This window comes from Amia ocellicauda, chromosome 13 (assembly GCF_036373705.1).
Source record: "Amia ocellicauda isolate fAmiCal2 chromosome 13, fAmiCal2.hap1, whole genome shotgun sequence".
NCBI lineage: Eukaryota > Metazoa > Chordata > Actinopteri > Amiiformes > Amiidae > Amia > Amia ocellicauda.
The window spans coordinates 23,144,517-23,166,651 of record NC_089862.1 but is presented as its reverse complement, the minus strand read 5'-3'; the positions used below and the strand labels follow the sequence as shown (position 1 = coordinate 23,166,651).

Below are 22,135 nucleotides of genomic sequence, written 5' to 3'. Positions count from 1 at the left end.
CAGCGAGACAGAGCTCAGACAAACAGAGCGTTCTAGATGCTGAGATGCAGACCGAAGTAACAAAGAAAAAACAATCATAAGAAACAAAAGAACAGTGCCCGCTGTTGTCGATTAAAGCTTATAACACGCTTTACAAATTGAGGGGGGTGGCTGGCAAAGCATTACTGTCTGCACCTTATAATGATGCATTAATAACAAGCATGAGAGAGGGGAATTAGGGGGTAACCATGGACTTCAAATGAAGAATGACAAATATGTTGAGTTGAGAAATAAAAACAATTCAAAATCCAGCAATGAAAGCAAAACAATCCCAAAGAGGAATGTGAGCATGATCCAGCAGCTGTTCAGCACAAAGACATCCGGGTGAAAAGAACTCAGATTATGATGAGATACAAAAAGCATGTAATGATGTCATTTTGCTAACTCCAACTGCAGACCAAAACAGCTGTCTCTTTACTGAAAAACAAGGGATATCTAAAAGACCACATGGGAGTTTGAACCCAGGCATTCACCTGCTTTTTATTTGTGGACATGCAAGGATAAATATCAATGTTTTGTTAATGCTAGGACATGTACTTTAATAAATCATGAAACAGTGGAACAAATAAAAGATATCAGTGGAGTGTGAATTTACAGTACTGTGACCCTTAAGGGGAGATTTGATATGCCTCACTAATATAAATACACACATGCATGCATGCATGCAAACACTCTCAGCCAAAATTAGAGCACCCCCTGACATTATGTATGCTTGGTAATAATTTGGATAGAAATGAAAAGAAACATTTCAAGGCATATTTTAATTACAAATAAAAACATGATGATATTTTGTAGGATTACCATCTGCTCTAATTGTAGCTAAGAACCTTTGGGGCATAATGTCCATGAGCCACAACATGAATACATATTTTTCCAAGTCCTGTTGTTGGGAACAGGACTGTTGGTGTATATTAATGCCTTCCAATAAAATTATATTGCTTGGTTATATGAAAATGCCCCAAACAAGGGAAATAACCACAGGGAAAGGAGTAGACACTTTGAGTGATAAAATAGCCAACGTGCCAAAATCCACAAAGATGGGCATTTAAAATGTCCCTCCATGAGAGAGGTGTCACTAGTGAAATGTAGGAAACTGAAGCCATCTCGTTAGGTCAAAAAGGTAAAAGTTCACTATACAGTGAGGGAAAAAAGTATTTGATCCCCTGCTGATTTTGTACATTTGCCCACTGACAAAGAAATGATCAGTCTATAATTTTAATGGTAGGTGTATTTTAACAGTGAGAGACAGAATAACAACAAAAAAATCCAGAAAAACGCATTTCAAAAAAGTTATACATTGATTTGCATGTCAATGAGTGAAATAAGTATTTGACCCCTTCGACTTAGTACTTGGTGGCAAAACCCTTGTTGGCAATCACAGAGGTCAGACGTTTCTTGTAGTTGGCCACCAGGTTTGCACACATCTCAGGAGGGATTTTGCCCCACTCCTCTTTGCAGATCCTCTCCAAGTCATTAAGGTTTCGAGGCTGACGTTTGGCAACTCGAACCTTCAGCTCCCTCCACAGATTTTCTATGGGATTAAGGTCTGGAGACTGGCTAGGCCACTCCAGGACCTTAATGTGCTTCTTCTTGAGCCACTCCTTTGTTGCCTTGGCTGTGTGTTTTGGGTCATTGTCATGCTGGAATACCCATCCACGACCCATTTTCAATGCCCTGGCTGAGGGAAGGAGGTTCTCACCCAAGATTTGACGGTACATGGCCCCGTCCATCGTCCCTTTGATGCGGTGCAGTTGTCCTGTCCCCTTAGCAGAAAAACACCCCCAAAGCATAATGTTTCCACCTCCATGTTTGACGGTGGGGATGGTGTTCTTGGGGTCATTCCTCCTCCAAACACGGCGAGTTGAGTTGATGCCAAAGAGCTCGATTTTGGTCTCATCTGACCACAACACTTTCACCCAGTTCTCCTCTGAATCATTCAGATGTTCATTGGCAAACTTCAGCCGGGACTGTACATGTGCTTTCTTGAGCAGGGGGACCTTGCGGGCGCTGCAGGGTTTCAGTCCTTCACGGCGTAGTGTGTTACCAATTGTTTTCTTGGTGACTATGGTCCCAGCTGCCTTGAGATCATTAACAAGATCCTCCCGTGTAGTTCTGGGCTGATTCCTCACCGTTCTCATGATCATTGAAACTCCACGAGGCGAGATCTTGCATGGAGCCCCAGACCGAGGGAGACTGACAGTTATTTTGCGTTTCTTCCAACTGTTGTCCCCTTGTCACCAAGCTGCTTGGCGATGGTCTTGTAGTCCATTCCAGCCTTGTGTAGGTCTACAATCTTGTCCCTGACATCCTTGGACAGCTCTTTGGTCTTGGCCATGGTGGAGAGTTTGGAATCTGATTGATTGATTGCTTCTGTTGACAGGTGTCTTTTATACAGGTAACGAGCTGAGATTAGGAGCACTCCCTTTAAGAGAGTGCTCCTAATCTCAGCTCGTTACCTGTATAAAAGACACCTGGGAGCCAGAAATCTTGCCGATTGATAGGGGATCAAATACTTATTTTTTGTTGTTGTTATTCTGTCTCTCACTGTTAAAATACACCCACCATTAAAATTATAGACTGATCATTTCTTTGTCAGTGGGCAAACGTACAAAATCAGCAGGGGATCAAATACTTTTTTCCCTCACTGTATATATGAAGGAGACAACAGATGTAAAATAAAACCAGTATTTTTTCATAAAACTGAGAGGGAAGAAAAGTAAATCAGATGAGAAAAACAACTTGTGCATCATTAGATACTTAGCTGATCTGAAAAGATTAAATCAATCAACAAGTAAAACAAACCATGGACAAGGACTAATAACCCTATTAAAGCCTTCCATGTTGGTTCTAATTCTTCATACTTTGCAATATTTGCCTTATTGCTTTAATACAGTGGTCTCCAACCCTGGTCCTGGAGGGTGCATCTCCAGCAGGTTTTTGAAGTCACCCTTCTATTGGCAATTTATAAACACCTGGATGTATTTCATCCTGAACAATTAAGCAGGTGGTCTGGTAAATTCAGTCCTTTAGAAGCCATTGGAGCAATCATCTGAATACCTTAAGGCAAGAATACCCTTAGTTGAGTTGCTTAATTGATTAATAACTCCCATGTGTTCCCAGTATGTAGAAATTGTTGATTTAGGGTGACCTATAAGATTAAGTGGATTGGGGCTGTCCAGGACAAGGGTTGGAGACCACTGATTTAATGGAAAGGTAGAGGCTGGATTAGTAAAGAGAATCTGGGACACATTCAATTTCTGATTATCACTGTCCTTACTGTAACATTTAATGGTGATAGCATAAGGTGTTTCACAGCGATCCTATTCTAGTAAGACAGGCTGTTGAGAAGGTATATCAGGAAGGGCAACAGGGGTGCAGACCATACATCCTACTCTACAGAAACATTATGCTTTGGGGATGCAGGTCATTGGTAAGGGTGGCTAAACTGTTTGTGTGTGAGGATCAATCCAGTTTTAAGCCTACAGAAACACATTGGTAAATACTGTAAAGCCTAATGTTCCTACCCAAACACCTAAAGCAGGTCTGCGTCAAAAGTTCACTTACAGATTAATATTGGAAAAATAATTTGAATTGAATGGTAATGCTGTGCGACTTATATGACATGATAGAAGATGTTTTACCCCTGCCACCCCTAAAAAAATAAAATAAATAAAAATAAAAAAATTGTTGGCCTCCGCACTCTCCTGACTTCAATCCAGCTAAAGATCAACAGGCATTTGGAAATGCACAAATTTTTAAATTGACTGTAAAAGTAGACTAGCAGACCATCACCAGGGAACCTTGTGGAGCATTTTGCTGTGCAGGGTCTTAGCAGGAATTCAAGAAAGTGCAAGTCTTAAAATGTGGGTTAAATATTAGGTTCAATAATCACTAAGAAGGTTTCCATTAATTTTTAATCTAATGACGACAGTGTGTGTACATGTACTTGCACATACACACACGGATATAACAAACACACCAACACTACATACATAGTAAAACCAGTCACTATTGGTTGCAGCACAGCTATTGCAGACAGTCAAACAGTAACATAAAAGAACAGCTGTACTAAAAAAAGACTCCAGTCGAGCCTCCCATGCAGGAGTATTCATCACAAATTGATAGCATTTAGTCAATAATATTCCTTTAGAAAATACTGTAATATTGTCTCATTCAATATTGTCAATATAATGCCAGATAGGAATCATCATATTTGGGAGATTCGGTTACCATACGTAGAGCTCATAGAAGAGCAGAAAAAGTTGATGACTGGATATGGAAAGGGGCATAAATATGACATAGTGTGTAGCTATCCTGAGCAAGTCATCGCAGTTGCAAAGTAGATCCTATGGCGGCGCTGTGTCCAGCGAACCCTGGTTATTTCAGTACTAAAGTAATAAGGCCTAGATCATATATTCTCAATATAAACCCAATTTCAAAATTAGGCTACACTGGACATTGCATTAGTAATTAGAATAGGCTTATTTCAAGATCCTTGCAACGAAGGTAAACTCGTTGGCAGCTGTGGGTGTAAAGTTCACGTACAAGTAAATATTGGGGAAATATTAAGTTTTCGACAGCGCTTCCTGATCACGCAATGTACCGTAATGTAAAAATAATGACCCGTCGAAACAATCGATCAGACCGATCCGGTACAGAAATGCACCCTCACTTCTCCAGTCCGGATGATCAGATCGCACCCAGATCAGCAGTGACCCCAAAACAATGAAAAACGCAGCTGCACTGTCTTTCCACATACACCAAATAAACAGCCACCACCTGATGAAAACAGAGGACAATGTGGGCTTATTCCTATTAAAATGGCAACGAAAAGACTAAGTCGCTCTCGACACCGTTTTGTTGTGTGCTTTTTTTTTCCTTTAAGAAATGAAGGCAGCAACTGCATCGAGTATCAGATGCATAAACGTACAACCTTCGTCCACAAAGGTGGCGGAATATGTCCTGCATTTGTATCTCTCCTGCTTTTCCGATTTTGAGACCGATACCACACCTTTAAAGTTGGATATTCTTGGACCTTCAGTGCCATGGAGAGTTGAGCAGCTGATTCCTGCACCGCCATCTTCGATTGGGGAACAAATCCACATAACTGGAGCTCTACAAAACACTGCACTGCATCATGGGTTAACTGGCCTCACGGGCTGTGAGAAGCGCTTGTTTCATAGGAAAATGCGTTTTTATCACTATCCGTTGTATGCAATTCCTTTGTTATGAAGACAGGGTAGACATAAAATATAATCGATATGCAAAATCTAAAATATGTAGTGAAGTATAAAACTCTGAACCACCTTTTGTAACTGACGGGAAACCTAACCAATCAGCGGCGTGACAGTCTCCTTTTCTATTTTTTTTAATCTGTGGCAGCCAATCGTCGTTGAGGGTGGGCGTGTACTTGCGCTGTAATGTTAATGTTTGGACATGATTGTGAAGATAACTGAACATTACAGGTTGTCATCTTTACCCAACATTAGGTATCAAATTGCAGTTTATAATGCTTCTATTGATTTAAAGTCTGATAAATCATGCCTGAACTGTTATTAACAAGTCGTACAATTAGACTAGTATACCTCAGAATACTGAAGTGTGTAATATTTTTTATTTAGGCTGCTAGTATGATGCATGTTTTTTAATTAACCTGAAACATTTATAAATACATACAATATTTTAGATTTAATTGACAGCTGTCATAGGTTGGTCAGATTATCTTGAATGTAAGTGGCTATACTATAAATCTAGTGCAGAGTGACATGTGAAGTTTGTTAGTTGGTTTATAACTTTAATGCAAATGTGTTGATTAAGGCATCATTCAAATTAATTCTATGTATTCTATTTATAGCTTATTTTTTTAAGATCATCTGTTTTGGAACTTTGCACGACAAGCAGTTTAATATACATAATCTTCCAAAAAGTGCCAAGGGATCTTTAATATCCACCATGCCAACAGAACTTAAGTTTAATATCTAAACTGAAAGTTGGCACTTTACAAAAAAAGGTGTATTCTGTTTTCATTCTGGTGCATTAGATTGACATTACTTTGGTATTGTTTTGGGTAGATGAAAGAGTGCTACCTACTCATCCATCACCACTACAGAAGCACTTAGCAGTAGGATACACCAAGTAAAGCTGCAATGCATCCGAACTACTGGAAAAGGCCGACCAAATGAACCCTAAAGTGGTACTGTAAGTATTTTAGAGTGTGAGGAGGGGGATTCTCTGCAAAAGAGAAGTATGGGGGCAATTGTATTTACAGGGACAAATGTGTCAAAACTACTCTTCCTCAAAGAGGTGCTTCATCTGACTGCTCACACTGACACTGAACAAGATGAACGTTGGCATTTCTCAGAAACTGACTTTGTAGATTATGCTGTTTCCTGTTTTATTCTCATGCAAAACGTTTAATTTGTTTCAAAGTCATTAGATATTCTCACACTCTGCCAGGCCGGTTACTGCTTTCTTTCCCTTGTACGTGGGATATGTCACCCCTTGAGTGTTTACTATATTACTAAAAGACACAAAGTTTAAACCTGTCTAGATGTTTATTAATATAGATTTATATTTGACTGAGTGTTTCTAAGTATTAGTTGTCGTAGCAGTAGTAAAATAAAAATACTTTGCCATAATTCATCCTTATCTTTTGAATTAAGCAGCTGCATAGGTTAAAAATCAGTGTTTTCCTTAATTTTTTGTTTGCTTTTTGGAGAAGTGTTAGTAAGAGATAATTATAATGTTATTTCATTATATTGTCATAACCCCCGTACCTTATTAATTATTGAGTCTGTAAATTGCATATTCAATAATAATAGTAAGAATATATTCATCACAAGCTAATACAGCTCTTTATATATTCACCTGCTCTGCATGTCTGTGTCCCTCTGCGACCCTCCGCACTACAATTTCACCACAGACAGATCCGCACCCTAACTGAGCCCCACAGTTGAAATCGTGCCCAGACACAGTGTGTCATCCGCTACAGACAGAAGAGTGACCAGTTCCACCAGTTCCACAGCCTTCAGTGTGTTTTCCTTCTTCAGTTGTTCAGACTGAACTAGTCCTGCGGGTTAACACACACATTGTCTCTCCGGATTATAAATACCAGCATCAAAGCCTCTCATAATCTCCTCTATGCAAGACTCAGTATTTTCTGTTCCTGTAAACTGCCACAGTGTGAAATTCATATAAAACCTAGAAGTACTCTAGTCAAACTTCACCCGGGGCAGCGGGCACACAGGTGTCTAGCTGGTAAGGGGTAGGAGTTGCTGTTGTGTCACAAGCCGAGGAAATTTAGAATTGAAATCTTTATGTTCTAGATACTCATATATTTTCAACTCAAAAACTCTCCAAGAATCTCCACAACCCCTGACATTGAAACTGATCTAAACTGAAAACCCAAATCGGTTCCATAATTCTAACGACCATTATGATATTTACTCTAATCCAGTGAGGTGTTCTGAGAGCTGTTTTCCCCAAACTGTAACCACTAGTTTATATTGTTGTCAGAGTACAAAGAAGTGACATAAAAACAGTAGGAGAAAAGGGCAACCCATACCTTAATTGAAATCATACTTTATATTGTATATTCTGAATTATTGTATTAATAGTGTAGAAAACAGGTAGACAGTGGCTTATACATTTAGGTCACTGAGCAATGATCTATTATCATGAAGTACATTTTTCATCTGAGAGCATTAACATAAATAAAAACCATGACACCTGTTGTAATATGGTGCAGTTAAATAAGAAAAAGATAAAGCATGACATGAGTGGTACTTAGTGGACTATAGTGAATAGTGGGTGAAATAGTTGCATTATAATACATGTGCGTTGATGATAACATTACTAGTAGCTAAAACACTCCCAAGATATATATTGATATGTACTCCTTTACAATAAAACGGTCGTTGGTGCTTGGTGGTTGATTTTTAAAACTTAGAAAGTGTCTCCTTAAAATGTAAAACTAACATAACAAGGTTTAATAAGTTACAAATTCGGGAAAAGCATTTACCATTACATATATATTTTAATGTTTAAGTTCACATCTACGTTGAAGTAGCCAATTACCTTTAAAAAGATATATATATATATATATATATATATATATATATATATATATATATGCATGCATGCATGTGAACAGGCTATCTGGAGGCATTGTGATATTGTTGTGCTTCTAGATCAGAAAGACAGGGATTGATTGCAATGCACACGTTTCCTCTCATCACTGCGCATTAAATCATTAATGTGCGAAACAAACTCCAAGTTCGCCTTTTCCAGCCCCAAAATAAGTTTGATTTTGACCCACGTCCCGCCGATGAAAGCAGGGAAGAGCCGGGCGAGGCAGCCTGCCGTGCACTTGAGAAACTTCCTAAGTCAGGGTGCTGATGAGGGTGAAGAGTGGCGTGGACTTGTTAATCTCGGTGTGATCTTGTCAGTTACAGCAGAAAGCGCGGAGAGAGCAACTCCGACAGCGGGGCAGGGATACAAAGGTACGTCTTTCCCCCTAAAATGGATGTATTTATTGATATTATCCCTCGGCGGGAGCGAAACGGACACCGATGCATGCCTGCGTCCAGGGGAGTGCAAGGTGAAGGTGCCGTGGACGTTGCTGCTTAATGATGGCTTGTTTACGGGCGGTATAGGCGATTTCTTTATTTTTTTCCCTGAGTCTTGTAATCGAGGAAAACAGCCGCCGCACCGTCGTGGGAGCCCTGTTGGTTCTCCATGTAAATGACCGCTTTGCTCGTAACAAAAGCCTTGATGTTGTTGGCGCTCGGGAGAGGAGGTGGTGGGGGGGAGAAAAGATCTGACAGTGTAACAAACCCCAGCCACTTTCGCCATGTTTTTTCCCTCTTGTTTATCCACACTCCGCTGTCTTCAATTAGCTCCCGGGTCCGGCGGCTCTGCTCACGCCGGGGCGTCTTGTGTGCATCGACGCATTTCGCAGCGTTTTCACTTTCTCCGGGCTCTGGAGGTGCGGAGTTGGCAGAAGGGGGGAAAAAAAGCATGTGGAGAGAAAAAGCAAAAGCCAAGCTGGCGACCCACACCACGGCTTATGCGAAATTGCGTTTTCGTTTGGAAATGCGCGATTGTACATGAAGCGCACATGAAACGGTGTTGGTCCGACGTGGCTTATGTCAGTTCGCCGTGTCTGTGGGTATATATATAATCAATTTTACCAATATTTTAAAGGTGTATTATGTTTTAGTGGTTGTGTGTGTTGTTTTTCTTCGTTGGCAGTAGCCTAAAATTAGTTTTCTGCGTACATTCTCGCTTTATGGAGAGACAACGTCCCTTCCATGTTGCAGTAGAAAATACTTAGACTAATAGTGTTTGTTGCTAAGTCCTGATAGACAGTTTAAAGTGCTCTGTTGAGTTGTGTGTACCAAGAGCAACTGGATTAAAACCTGTTGCATGCACAGGACGTGTTTCTGATGTTGTTGTTTTTATCATTAATGCGGGCACTAGCTACTAAATAGGTTTGGAAAATAATGCATATTTTTTTTAGCCCCAGAGTTGCACATTTCCAGCTGACCGTGCTTTAGATGCCGTTTTTGCTGCTGTTGCATGATGGACAGTAGCTCATTTTAGCATGAGCGTTTCTTCAGGTTGCACTTTTCTTTAATAACGGAGTCAAAATATTGACCTTGACCTACGACCTAATCTATGATCTAAATTTGACTATATAATCTTTTTTGTTGCTCTTGCTGAATTAAATCTGAACACCAGTTGGCCTATTTAGACTGAATACAGCCCATGTCTGTAATCTGTGTTTCTCACTTTCGGTGATGGGCATTTGGTGACACAATTTAATCTTGGGCATGCAGTAATGTGACAACAATAGGCTTTGGCCACACGCAAGCCAGAGAATGATCTTGTATTATTGGTTTTATAGTCGATTGTCCACTGACCTGACACCATCCAACTAACAGGTTCTGTTGCCTTAACAAATCCCACACAGGTGTAATGCTCAAAATACGTAAGATTTAAAAACCTGCAGCACTAGCATTATAGTTAAATCTGCTTACACAATCAGAAAACGACTACAGGAATTTTGTTTTCCAGCTGTACGTTTCTTGTGTAATTGTTACTGGATATCTGAAAAATGGTCAGGAAGTCATTCTAGTACCCATCTGTGTTACAGGAACTGCTTTTCTAATGAAAAACTGGATCAGTGAAAGAAACACTTGCATTATTCAACAAGTGCACTTTTTTTTTCCTTCCAAAGTAATTAAGTTACTTTGTAAACATGTTTAGTTCTATAACCAAGCCTTGCATTTCCATTTGTGATTGTTAGTGTCAAAGTTGAATGTTGAGGACTCAACCAATAAAAGCCCATGCTTGGAGCACATGTTGAGTCCAGTAGTCCAGGCATGGATGGTATGAATCTGAGCTATATCATAGCCAACTGTAACTAGGATTCCTCAAGAGACAACATGCAGCTGGCAGAGTTCTCCTTTGAGAGAGCGCCAAGTCTGCCAGTGTTTCCTCAGCTGGAACATATAGCAGTGTCTTACTGGGCAACTGTGTATTATAAGCAGAGCTACATTTGTCCTCCCTACCGTAGTCTGTAGTTTGTACTGCTGATTTGCAGTGTGAAAAGAAGCTGAAGGCCAGGCAGCGCATGTTTCAGAGGATGTTTGTGAGGCTGCATCTCTCCTGTGATGGTATGAGGGTCATAGAGCTTGTCTCCAACATGGAGTTCCATTGGTTTACACAAAAGCTAAAACTGTGACCTATAACAAAACTGTTTCAATCAAGCTGGAATTTGGAGTTTCCCAGAATAAAAACAACTATATAAGTAATGACTCCTCAAAATCAGAGACTCTTCTGCGTCAGTGATGTACTGATTTGTGAATGTCAAGCTTTTTTTTCCAGTTGAGATGTTCTATTTTTCATGCTGTCCTTATGAGGAACACAGTAGACTAGCCTACAGTGGGATTCAGTGCTATCTGACAGAGGTGTTTTTTTTGTTTTTAATTGTTATGCATTTTGTGCCATAGACAGCATTTCACTGGAGGATTAATCGAGGATGGCAGTCTCATTTTTTAGCTCCTCAGGATATGAACCCGACAGATAGATTCGGAAGGCTCAACAGGCTTGGTGGGGGGTACCTCTTGTCATGCGGGGTTTTTCGTACTGCGACATGTTTATCCTCACAAGACAAAGACTTGCCAATTACATGCATCATATTTTGTGTAAACAATTCTTTAGCTGTTTTACCCTAACTTTATCTTATAATAAAAAAATAAAGCATTTCATAGTTCCCATGCCTGTCTAAACTTCAAATTAAAAATGTTTGTGTTTCACTAATTAAACTTATCTAGGCATTCCCAGGCTATTAACGTATCTCAGAGTGTCTGTTTCCATTAGGATCATGATGACTGGTCCTTAAAATCTTGCCTTCGAATTCTCACTTTCACTAGTTGTGATAGGTGTGTGATAATTGTGTTACTGAGGGTGGCACAATTTCACAGCAGCAGCTCAAGGATATCTAAACGCCTCCGAGCAATGCTCTGACTCTGATAAGCAGTGCCATCAGGGAAGGGAGGTTCATGGCTTTGCAGTGAAACTATATATGTGGACATTATTGCCTAGTGGCTGATTTCGTTTCTAGGACATTCCCCTGCTAATTTCTTTTGATGTAAACTTGACACTACAATCACTTTCGTCTGTAACCTGAAGTATCTTTAGAGAAAATATTGCAGCAGTTTGTGAAACGGAGCATGTCTTATCAGCTGAGCTTTGAGTACAGTTGGGGGGGGGGGGGCGATGTAAATGACAAGAAATTTGATCATTTTCATGTGCTGAGAACAATACAATATAACGTGATGATATATTTCCCTGAATATTGCTGATCAATGTTATAAACCTTATATATGAAATCACTCTGTTGTTTTTTCATTCTCGGTGTCAAACGAAAGACAAAACGACTGCATTTGTATTTAATTCTCAGTGGAAACCATAAACAGATCTGTAACAGCTACACACTTAGGCTATGTGCCATTCTTTAATCATCTTGTTCCCATGATATTACCTGAAATGACTGAGAAACGGCACATAAAAAAAATAAATCCTTGAAGAAATCTAAACAGATTGCTTATTTGCCTTTTCTTTTTTTTTTTAAGTGTATAAAAATGTCTCTACATTTGTGAAGGATGCGTATTCAGGTCCCCTCCTGCAAATTACATGGTTAGAGTAAATAATAATATTTCAGGAAACTACTAATTAGGTAGATTAACTTAATAAGTCTCAAGAGAAACCACGGCAGAAACTCTTTTTTCAGACTGTTTCATTCATTAGGATACGGCTAATTGCATTTTCAATGATCTGAGCAGGAATTAACCCTTTTGCTTCCTTCCTAATTATTTTAAATTTATTGACTAATTCATGTGATATCTGCATTATATGTACTGTATGATTGTACAAAAGTAAATAATTTAGAATTCAGCCTATTTTGCAGACCAACTACAGTCACTTATCCTCAAGTCCATTTTATTTCCTTTCTGACTTTTAAAAGGTGGAAATCCCGGCTCGCCACCCAGTCCGGCAGTGTTTCTGCGGTCTGAGGGGTCAGGCACGACTTGTAGGGCATGAGATGAACAGCTTTTAATGGTAATAAGTCAGTCTTACTTTGAACGATTCGGTACTGGCCAAGAGATAAAGTAAATGGCCATCATGTCAAAGTTGGATAATATACTAAGCGAGAGCACAACATAGTAGAAGCAGCAACCTTAGTAGTCAGTGAGGTCCTCTGTATTGGATATCTGCCAGGATGCACTCTGCATTTGCTGTTTACATGTCAAACCCTGTCAAGGTGGCATATTTTACACAGGCTTGGCAGACATCGGTCAAGCTCAGCCCTATTCTCATGGTTTCTGTTGTTTGAAATCAGTTACATGAATAAAGCATAGAGGCTACTGGGAAGTTGCCACCTCCACTCATGCCTTTTGCTTTTGACACATTTCTCCGGTGCGCTGCTGAAGTGACACTGATATTGGACATTTTGACATTAATTTAATAAAACTAATAAAAGGAACACTGTACAGGATGCTACACACTTTAAACTAGATGATCCTGACTGGTATAATAAAACAACAGATTGGAGATATTTAGGCAAGGCTTTAAAGGATATTCTGGTAAACTGCCAACCTGGAAGATATCATTATCTTAACATACAAGTGTTTTCCTTTTCTAAAATGGTTAAAAATGCATATTGTCTATATGCATATAGACATATCTATATTGAAAACTTAGTATTAAACAGTGGTGTGAAACATAGTTAAAAACACTGGATTTAAAGTAGGTAAAGATTTCTAAAGAGTAGGTGGGATTAAATTAGTACTTTTACCCACCCACTAATGGCAAACTAGAAACCTGCACTTGATTGTGGTTATATGAGTAGACTAAACATATACCAGTACTGGTTTGTAGTTTTTTTATTAGCAGGTGGGTCAGTGTTTTAATTTAGCTTACTACCTTTCTGAATAAATTGCATCCTTATTTTGAGGTAACACATTTACAGCATATATATACACAGGTTTGTGTCATAAGTGAGTAATTAAAGTATTCTTACCATTGGATAGCTTACCCTGCATAGTTGAGTGTCTTGAAAAATAAATGATGCGGCTCTGTGTGCATTGTTTTAAATGTACTGTGTACTTCAATAATGATTTACTGATGGATTAAATTGCCACATGTTAAGAATACATACGATTTCATAATGATATAGAAATTGAATTACTTTGAATCTACCAGGGAGAAAAACAAAATTCACAGACTGTTAAAGATATGCCCTTTTACTATTCAATCAGAATGATTATTACAATTCTACTGGAGTTCGCTCCCAGTTTTATTAATCTTATCACTTGGGTTTTAAATAATGCATGAGTTTGTTACTTATCACGGCAAACCCTATTTTATCAGGTTTAGGTTTTGCTCATAAATTCACTGAGACTTCTTTTTTATCATTAAGATGTTTCATTAATTCATTTGGATTTATTATATATTTTTCCCCTTGTATGGTTTCTTTTACTACACATTTGAGTAATCAATGAAATTTACTGTAAGGAATTTCCATTTTTTAATTGAACAGAGTCTTATCTAAGCTTTCTGTTGAGGCTTCAGATAATGTCAAATTGAAATGTGCATGGAGTGAAGTGAAGCCAGCTTGCACTTTCCTACTTCAATATATTTTATGTCTATTTTTTTCCTCAAGATTTGAAAGGGGATAATCAAAATAATTTTATTACAATGGTGCAGATAATATTTATTCACAGGATTAACGTTTTACCCTATTCATGATCAGTTGAGAGAATAAAGCCATATTTTTCTTTCAGAGGGTTAATTAGTCATAATTGGTTTTATAAAACACCCAGCTTTATAGATGAAGCTCATTCAGGATACAATTAGATCTTCTTGGTGTCTGTAATTGATGACCGTGTTAGTTGAAGTCAAGGCAAACGGAGTCTAACTATTAGGCAGTGGCTGGACTAAACTTCTGATGAGTGTATTTTTCAAACCAGGCATCCCAAGGACTGAACAAGTCAATCACCATGATTTTTCGTGGTATAGGCCTATCCCTTGAGTGAGGAAAAACGTAATACTCTCTGGGCTTCCTAATGTTTGTCTTTTCCCTTAAGACTTTCAACTGTGATACACGACCTGATAATGAAAACAAATATTGCTTACATACAGTATCAACTGGGGTTTGTAATCTGCTAAGCATTTCATCCAAACTTGAGATACTATGCAATAACATGGGTGCATATTTTATGAATAGTCTTGTTCTTCCCAAATCAATACATTTTCCTTTCCTATTGTATTAGAAGCCAAATGTAAGTGATATTCAAACATGTCCCGTACGACATCTTGGCTGTCCTGTAAGACGCTTATAGAATTCCACCTTGAAATCTGTTTTTTGGGGACCTGGGAGTGTGATGCCTGTCACTTTTAATGTTGCAGAGTTATATTTTCATTGAATACGCAAGTGGAGAGGTAATGTATTTACCTATGATAAGACTGTAGCTCTGAACCATGGCCATACCCTGAGATATCGCCATGTGCATGATTTCATACAGTCCTTGGCAAAGGCAAATAGAAAGATCTGTGCGATTGCAAATTGGCATCCTGATAAAACGTCTCAACTCCAAATTCCACTAGAACTCTAACAGGAAAAAATATAGTGTTACATGATTCAATAGATTTGATAAGACTGTGAATATGAATAGTATTTTCTCTGCTTCCTTTAGGGGAACTGCTGCATCTTTCCCCCATGTCTGCTAATCTTTTGTTAGTTTGCCTTAAGAAGCAGTAGTTCAAGGGAATGGCAGCCATCTGTTTTGAATGTATTCAGTGCAGTTTCATATTTTCTGGTCTGACAATTTGTTCATTGACTAATTTTTCTAGCGGACACTAAGAGCAGCACTTCCCTGAAAGGACTGATTTAAGTCTTCTGCTCTTCCCAATTCACACTTTTCAAGTCCCAAGTCTTTTGCTGCTGATGCTAACAGATAGGACTACCTGTGGCAGATTGAAGCTTACTTAAGAACACTTGTGGTTAAACATATACAGTATATTACCATAAGTATTAGATGGGTTGTTCACAATATTTAACAAGGTGACTGCTACAGTCCTTGTGCTAGATATCCATTGGAATTCCAACCTGCAGCACAGTTCCAAGTTCACTATTCCAGTTCATCCCAGAAGTGCTCAGGGCATTAAATGTTTTCAGCACTATTGTCGATAATGCACTTGGTTTCACAGACAATTTTCGTACATGGTGCATTATTACATGAGGAGATGTATTCCCAGAGGAATTCATGACAAAAAGTAAAATTCCTTCTTTGCTGACTATGCTGTTGTCCAAAATATTAAAATACATGTTGACAGTCACGGTGTCCTTCACAAACAAAACAACCATAATGCATTATATATGGCACAATCTATTATGCTAGAAGGGAAGCCGTTTCTGTTGATAATATATATTTTTTGTCATGGGTTGAACCCCCTTATATTCTCAGTGTAAATAAATGTATGTTGATGTTATTGTCATTTTGGTTTAATGTACTATACATACAAAATCATGCACAAACGTAGAATCCTACTATATCTATTGTTCTACTCTGTAAATGACTTACCAGTAAATAATTTAAAATAATAAACTGTTTAGGTCTATGATGAATGTCTTTGTACTCCAATTTCTGTGCTTAAGAGCAGGCTTTGGCCTGGCAAAAAGAAATATTGAGAACATTATTTAGAAATAGCTGAGCTTGTTAAAATGCAGCAAATGCAGTAAAACCAATAAAATCCTTATCACCTGGAAACAGGCCAGATCTTACCAAAATATCCATTAAATGTGGGACGCTTTGTTTGTTAAAAAAATACCACCTCAACCAGCAATACAAAACAGGTGTGTAGATTATTTTGTTATTGTTTTTGTACAATATTATTTTTTAAATGCTGCATGGTAGCAATTAAATAATGTAGTCATTCATTTTTTGACAGTTTCTTTAATGTAATTTGCTTGTAGGTAGCTGTTTGTTAGACCCTTCTGTCAGTGGCTACTAGCCAGCCAGTTTTCGGGAAATGCCCTAGTCATCTTGTGTGTGCGTGTGTTAGTTAGAGAGAGTGAGCGACTATGTACTAAATGTTGCTTTAGTAATCTTGCACTTAGGGTAGTATAAATAGTGTTAATAATCTGTAACCTATAATCATTTAAAGGGTGTCCACCATTCTGTCCCTGAGGAACTCATGATGCCTTTATGATCCTGACCATTGTGGCAGTTTATGCTTTAAACTATGCTCTGTTATTTGTGCTTCTTATTACACCCACTTCTCTGGAAATTAAAATGAGAATACCATGCTTTGGCACAGGATATTGTCATGGAAATGTTTTTGCAATACTGTATGTGATCATGGTTTTTCCACAAGCTGTGCAAATGACAGGGTAGTAAAGTTATTTTATTAGCTTATCACAAACTGACAAATTGCAAGTCCAGGCCATTAAAATAAAACTGTCAAAAAAAACAAACAGTTCTGTGTTAAAACCAAGGCAGCACAAATTAGTGGTGATATTGCAATTCAACACTACAACCTTAACAAAGGTGAAGTGGGTGTGTGTATATGTATGTATATATATGTGTCTATTTAGAATATATTTAATATGAGGTACAGGGTTTTACTTAATAGTGTTTTCTAGGATGGGAGTTTTTTTGTTTTTTTGTTTTTTTTAATCTCTGTTTAGACAGAAATCGCCTGAGAGTTCAACCAGATGCCAGTTAAGTTTTTTTTCTTCAGGAGAACATCAAGCCTAGTGGTTGATGTCCCTGATGTGCCATTTTCTGCTTGAAATGTAGGATTTTTTTGGTATACAACAAATAACATTTTGCCAGAGGCTGAACATCACATTTCTGTCCAATAATATGAAATCAAAATGATCCCTTGGAGATCAGTAAGTCCCAGTTCATTGTCAGGTATTTTTCACTTCTGTATAATTTGTTTCCACTTCCCTTTCTTTGTGTGCTTTGTTTTATCCCCATGGTTTATTATTTTGTGTTTCTTGTACTTACTCATTTTCATGTGGCAAAATCAAATTATGAATATTGCTTTTGATAATTTATGCAAATGATCATTTGTAAAGGCTGATTAAATTGAAGGGGCAGTTCAAGTCCAGGTGTTTATGAAAGACTTTATAATATAGTAAATGACAGGGATTGTTTACATGTGGAGCCTATAATGAACTGGAAAATTACTTTATTTTTCATTTGTGCACAAAGTTTTTTTAATTTTTTTTTAAAGCAGTTGTGTTTCTGCACAGGACTTCCACATGTTTTAAAGATCTGCACCAGCTGAAGCGGAATAGCAAAAGAACATTTCATCTTCATTTATCTGATGTTGTTTTCAGCCAACGAACATGAAACAGGATTGACATCTCTTGTTTGACAATAACTAAATGTAATGTTTTCATATTAAAGAGCCTCTGCAAACACTTTAACAACTAGGTTTTGGTGATCTGCCAGAGCAAGACGTACATGACAGGCTGCCCACAGAAACGTATTGACTTTTAAAACCAGTAAGGAAAAAATACAGTATTGCAAGTTGGCATCTTTTAAAGAGAGATCTGTATTGTGTTCCTGGAGCATAACTTACCGCACCATGTTTACAGGAGAGATTTAATCCGACAGACAGCAGAGCAAGCAGTGTCCATCGAAGTTGGCAATGCTTAGTGCCTTGGTGACTTTCACTGTTCCCTTGGCCAGTAAAGCATGTCTGTTGCAAAGGCATTTGCTTGACCTACATAGCAAAACTCTTATCAGCTCTTGATTGATTATACAGAAAATCAATATCCCTGCAAATGGGCTTTTATACAAATCATGATCATTATTGACTGTTTTATAACAACTGTATGGTTGGATTCAAGCATTTTCAAATAGGATGACTGTCACTTCTGATCTACTGTACTGAAATGGCTAATTTCCTTTTATGGTAATGCACCTCTTTAATGTCAGTTTATACTCAATCCAGATGCTTCACAGACACAGAAATGACTGTTAACGTCTACACAAGGAGCACTGTGAGCAATACAAATTTACCCACCTATTTAAGTGAGGGGGGAAAAAAGAAAAAGACTGATTATACCTTCAGCAGTTCCTGAAATATTTTTCACAGGTTCTATTCACAGAACACCATTTATACTGCTTTGGTGACTTCAAAATGTCACTATACTGTACTTTGACTTGAATCCACTCAGATGTACTAATAAAGTTATGATTTTCCTCTTCTGAAAGGAAAGGTCCCACTAGTGTTGTTTTAGATAAACGCTGTCCCAACACTTCAGCCTGAGGTGACCTCATTGTAAAAGAAAAATCAAATTACTTTGTGTGGATTGTAGTGGAATAAGAGTCACAATTGCGAACACACGCTGTAACATACATCACTGTGCGTTAGCCCGTTCATACAAGCCAGCGTAGGCGAACAGTGAAAAGTGTTGCAGCAATATGATGATTTGTAGGCTTTATAACTCAACTAATTAATAATATAAGAAAGTCTTAAACTAACTGCTCATAATGTCTATTTTTTTAGCATTGTGTGACCTTATTCTCTTTTTTTTGTTTTAATATATAAATATAGCAAATATAGCAAAATGTTTCACTCCTGTCTCCTGTGGAGATTTCTTACAAACTTAATTATTTCAGTTTTCTATCAAATAAAGTGTAGTTATGTCCTGTGGCTAAGTGAATCTGTTAGTTCACAAAGAAGCAACTGTATATGTGCAGTCTGGGAAATATGCTGAAGCATTGAGTATGGTAGCAAAAGAGGCAGAATATTACTTAAGTACTTCACAGTGCTTTTAGTAAGATCTTGGCAAAAGCAGACAGGAGCAAGCCTAGTCACTCAGGCATATAATATTGGCCAAGACCATTTACTGAATTTGCCACACACATGACTGGGATCGATGTATAAATCCAACATTATTTCTTGTAATCTTACTGTTGTATTTCTTAAAAAAAAAAAAAATTATATATATACATAAAAAGTAGAGATCAACCAATACTGTTTTTTTAGGTCCGATACTGATACCGATAATTGGGAAGCACAATTTTATAATAACCAATATCTCACTGGATATTTACTTTGTGGCTCTCGGAGAAATTGTGACAAATATGCACTGAAGGCAGGATCTGTAGATTTGAACAATAAACTTTATGTTAAAATTAATTTCCATCATAAATAACAACCACAAATCAAACTAAAAAATAAATTAGTAAATGGGAGAATAAAATTAAAATATAAAAACATGCATGTTCTATACATTAGAACAAATAATAAAAAAAGTGCTGGCTGGTCTAATTTAGACGATTTAAGTATTTTACACAGGTCAGGTTCTCCTCAGGATTGCAAGTCCTGCTCAGTGCTTAATACTGCTGATCCAACAGTGGTAGGTTACAGTGCAGGACGCACAGCTTCTCTGTATTTTTTCCCAAGAGGGAGCTCCGTTGTTGTTGTTGATTTTCAATGTATTTAAAAGTGTCCTCAAAAGTGTAACCTATTTACTGCGTATGTTATAAGTATTGCAGTATGAATCATAGCCGAAACACAATGTAGGATTTGAAATAGTTTTATAAATATCATGTACTTTTATCCAACATTGTCTGAAAAGTGTGTTTACATTAATTTTCTTTAATGTAATTTTTTGTTTGATGATATCCAATCAACGTTTTCAGCATACATTGTTGTAATTGTATTTTAGTTACTATTATTAATTTTGAAAAGTGATTTAATTTACTTTTCAGTAACAATGCACTTCAATACCATAGTTTACGGTGATCTTCAGTCATGACGAAAGTAAACACTAAACACAACTATGGATACTCAAATGCAGCACAGCTTTCAAAAACACTTTCTGTTGGTTATAAGGGTTTTAGTATCCTGATAACCAATTGCCGATTAGTTTCAAAAAGCAGTTATTGGCCCAGATTAATCGGCCAACTGATAAATTGGTCAACCTCTAATAAAAAGGATCATGGTTTATCTGCTTGCTTGTAAACTATAAAACATAACCGCATATTGTTCTCAACATAGATAGAAGAGACATTCACAACAGCTTTACAAGCTCTTTGTATTCTGGAGAAAGTGTACCCAAAGGAATTGAATTACATTTCTTACTTGCATAGCCATTAATGCATGTTGTATTATTTATGCTTTTTTCAATAGCAGTTATTCCAGCATTTTTTTTTTCTCTAAGAAGGGAAGTAAATTACTGTAACACAATGCTCTGAAGCCTACTTTTGATTCCTGTGCAACATGGAAAGACTTCTCAACCTCACTTCCTTAGATTACTCTTTTCATTATCAGTTTTGAGCTGCAGTGGTTTTCTTCAGAATGACAAATTATCTATGAATAAATAAATAACAGCAGAAGAGATTAAAAATATACACAGATGGATTTGAAACATAAGAAAGTTTACAAACGAGAGGAGGCCATTCGACCCATCATGCTCGTTTGGTGTCCATTAATAACTAAGTGATCCAAGGATCCTATCCAGTCTGTTTCTAAATTTTCCCAAGTTTTCAGCTTCAGCCACATCGCTGGGTAGTTTATTCCAGAATGTGACAATTCTCTGTGTGAAGAAGTGTCTCCTGTCTTCCGTCTTCAATGCCTTGAAGCCCAATTTCCATTTGTGTCCCCGGGTGCGTGTGTCCCTGCTGATCTGGAAAAGCTCCTCTGGTTTGATGTGGTCGATGCCTTTCATGATTTTGAAGACTTGGATCAAGTCCCCACGTAGTCTCCTCTGTTCCAGGGTGAAAAGGTTCAGGTCCCTCAGTCTCTCAGTAGGACATTCCCTTCAGACCTGGAATAAGTCTGGTTGCGCTCCTCTGAACTGCCTCTAGAGCAGCGATATCTTTCTTGAAGTGTGGAGCCCAGAACTGTCCACAGTATCCAGATGAGGTCTAACTAGTGCATTGTACAGTCTGAACATTACTGCCCTTGTTCTCAATTCTACACTTTTGACAATATACCCTAACATCCTGTTTGCCTTTTTTATTGCTTCCCCACATTGCTTGGATGGAGAAAGTGAGGAGTCCACATAGACTCCTAGGTCTTTCTCATGTGTTACGTCATCTAGTTCTATTCCTCCCATAGTGTAATTTTAGTGGACATTTGTGTTACCTGCATGTAATACCTTGTACTTGTCCACATTGTATTTCATCTGCCAGGTGTCGGCCCACAACTGATTATTACCTATGTCCATTTGACTAACCTGTGCTGCCGAGATTGTATCTGCTGAGCCACCTATTTTAGTATCATCTGCAGATTTGACAAGTGTGTTAACTATACCAGAGTCCAGATCATTAATATAGATTAGAAGAAGCAAAGGCCCTAGTACTGATCCCTGTGGAACTCCACTAACAACCTCACTCCAGTTAGAAGCAACTCCTCTAATCGACACCCTCTGTTTCCTATACATCAGCCGGTTCATAATCCATCTACTTACATTTCCCTGAATGCCTACAGCTTCCAATTTGAGGGTCAGTCTTTGGTGTGGAACCTTATCAAAAGCTTTTTGAAAATCTAAGTATAT

General features: G+C 37.9%; 2 protein-coding genes across 5 annotated transcripts in view; one reads left to right on the top strand and one right to left on the bottom strand.

Moving 5' to 3' along the window:
* maea (macrophage erythroblast attacher, E3 ubiquitin ligase) overlaps nt 1-5,323 on the bottom strand; it is a 35,213-nt gene extending 29,890 nt beyond the window's left edge. The window contains exon 1 of one of the 2 annotated variants that reach the window (XM_066720205.1): nt 5,051-5,323. In XM_066720205.1, coding sequence (XP_066576302.1) covers nt 5,051-5,119 — 69 coding nt within the window. In that variant the 5' untranslated portion in view covers nt 5,120-5,323. The remainder of the gene's footprint in view (nt 1-5,050) is intronic. The other variant, XM_066720206.1, reaches the window with a different exon arrangement.
* Nucleotides 5,324-8,425: 3,102 nt separating this feature from the next.
* The window catches only part of ctbp1 (C-terminal binding protein 1), a 185,034-nt gene continuing 171,324 nt past the window's right edge, over nt 8,426-22,135 (top strand). Inside the window, exon 1 of one of the 3 annotated variants that reach the window (XM_066720197.1) lies at nt 8,426-8,540. The gene's annotated coding sequence lies outside the window, so the exon portion shown is untranslated. The remainder of the gene's footprint in view (nt 8,541-22,135) is intronic. The other 2 variants (XM_066720203.1, XM_066720204.1) reach the window with 2 other exon arrangements.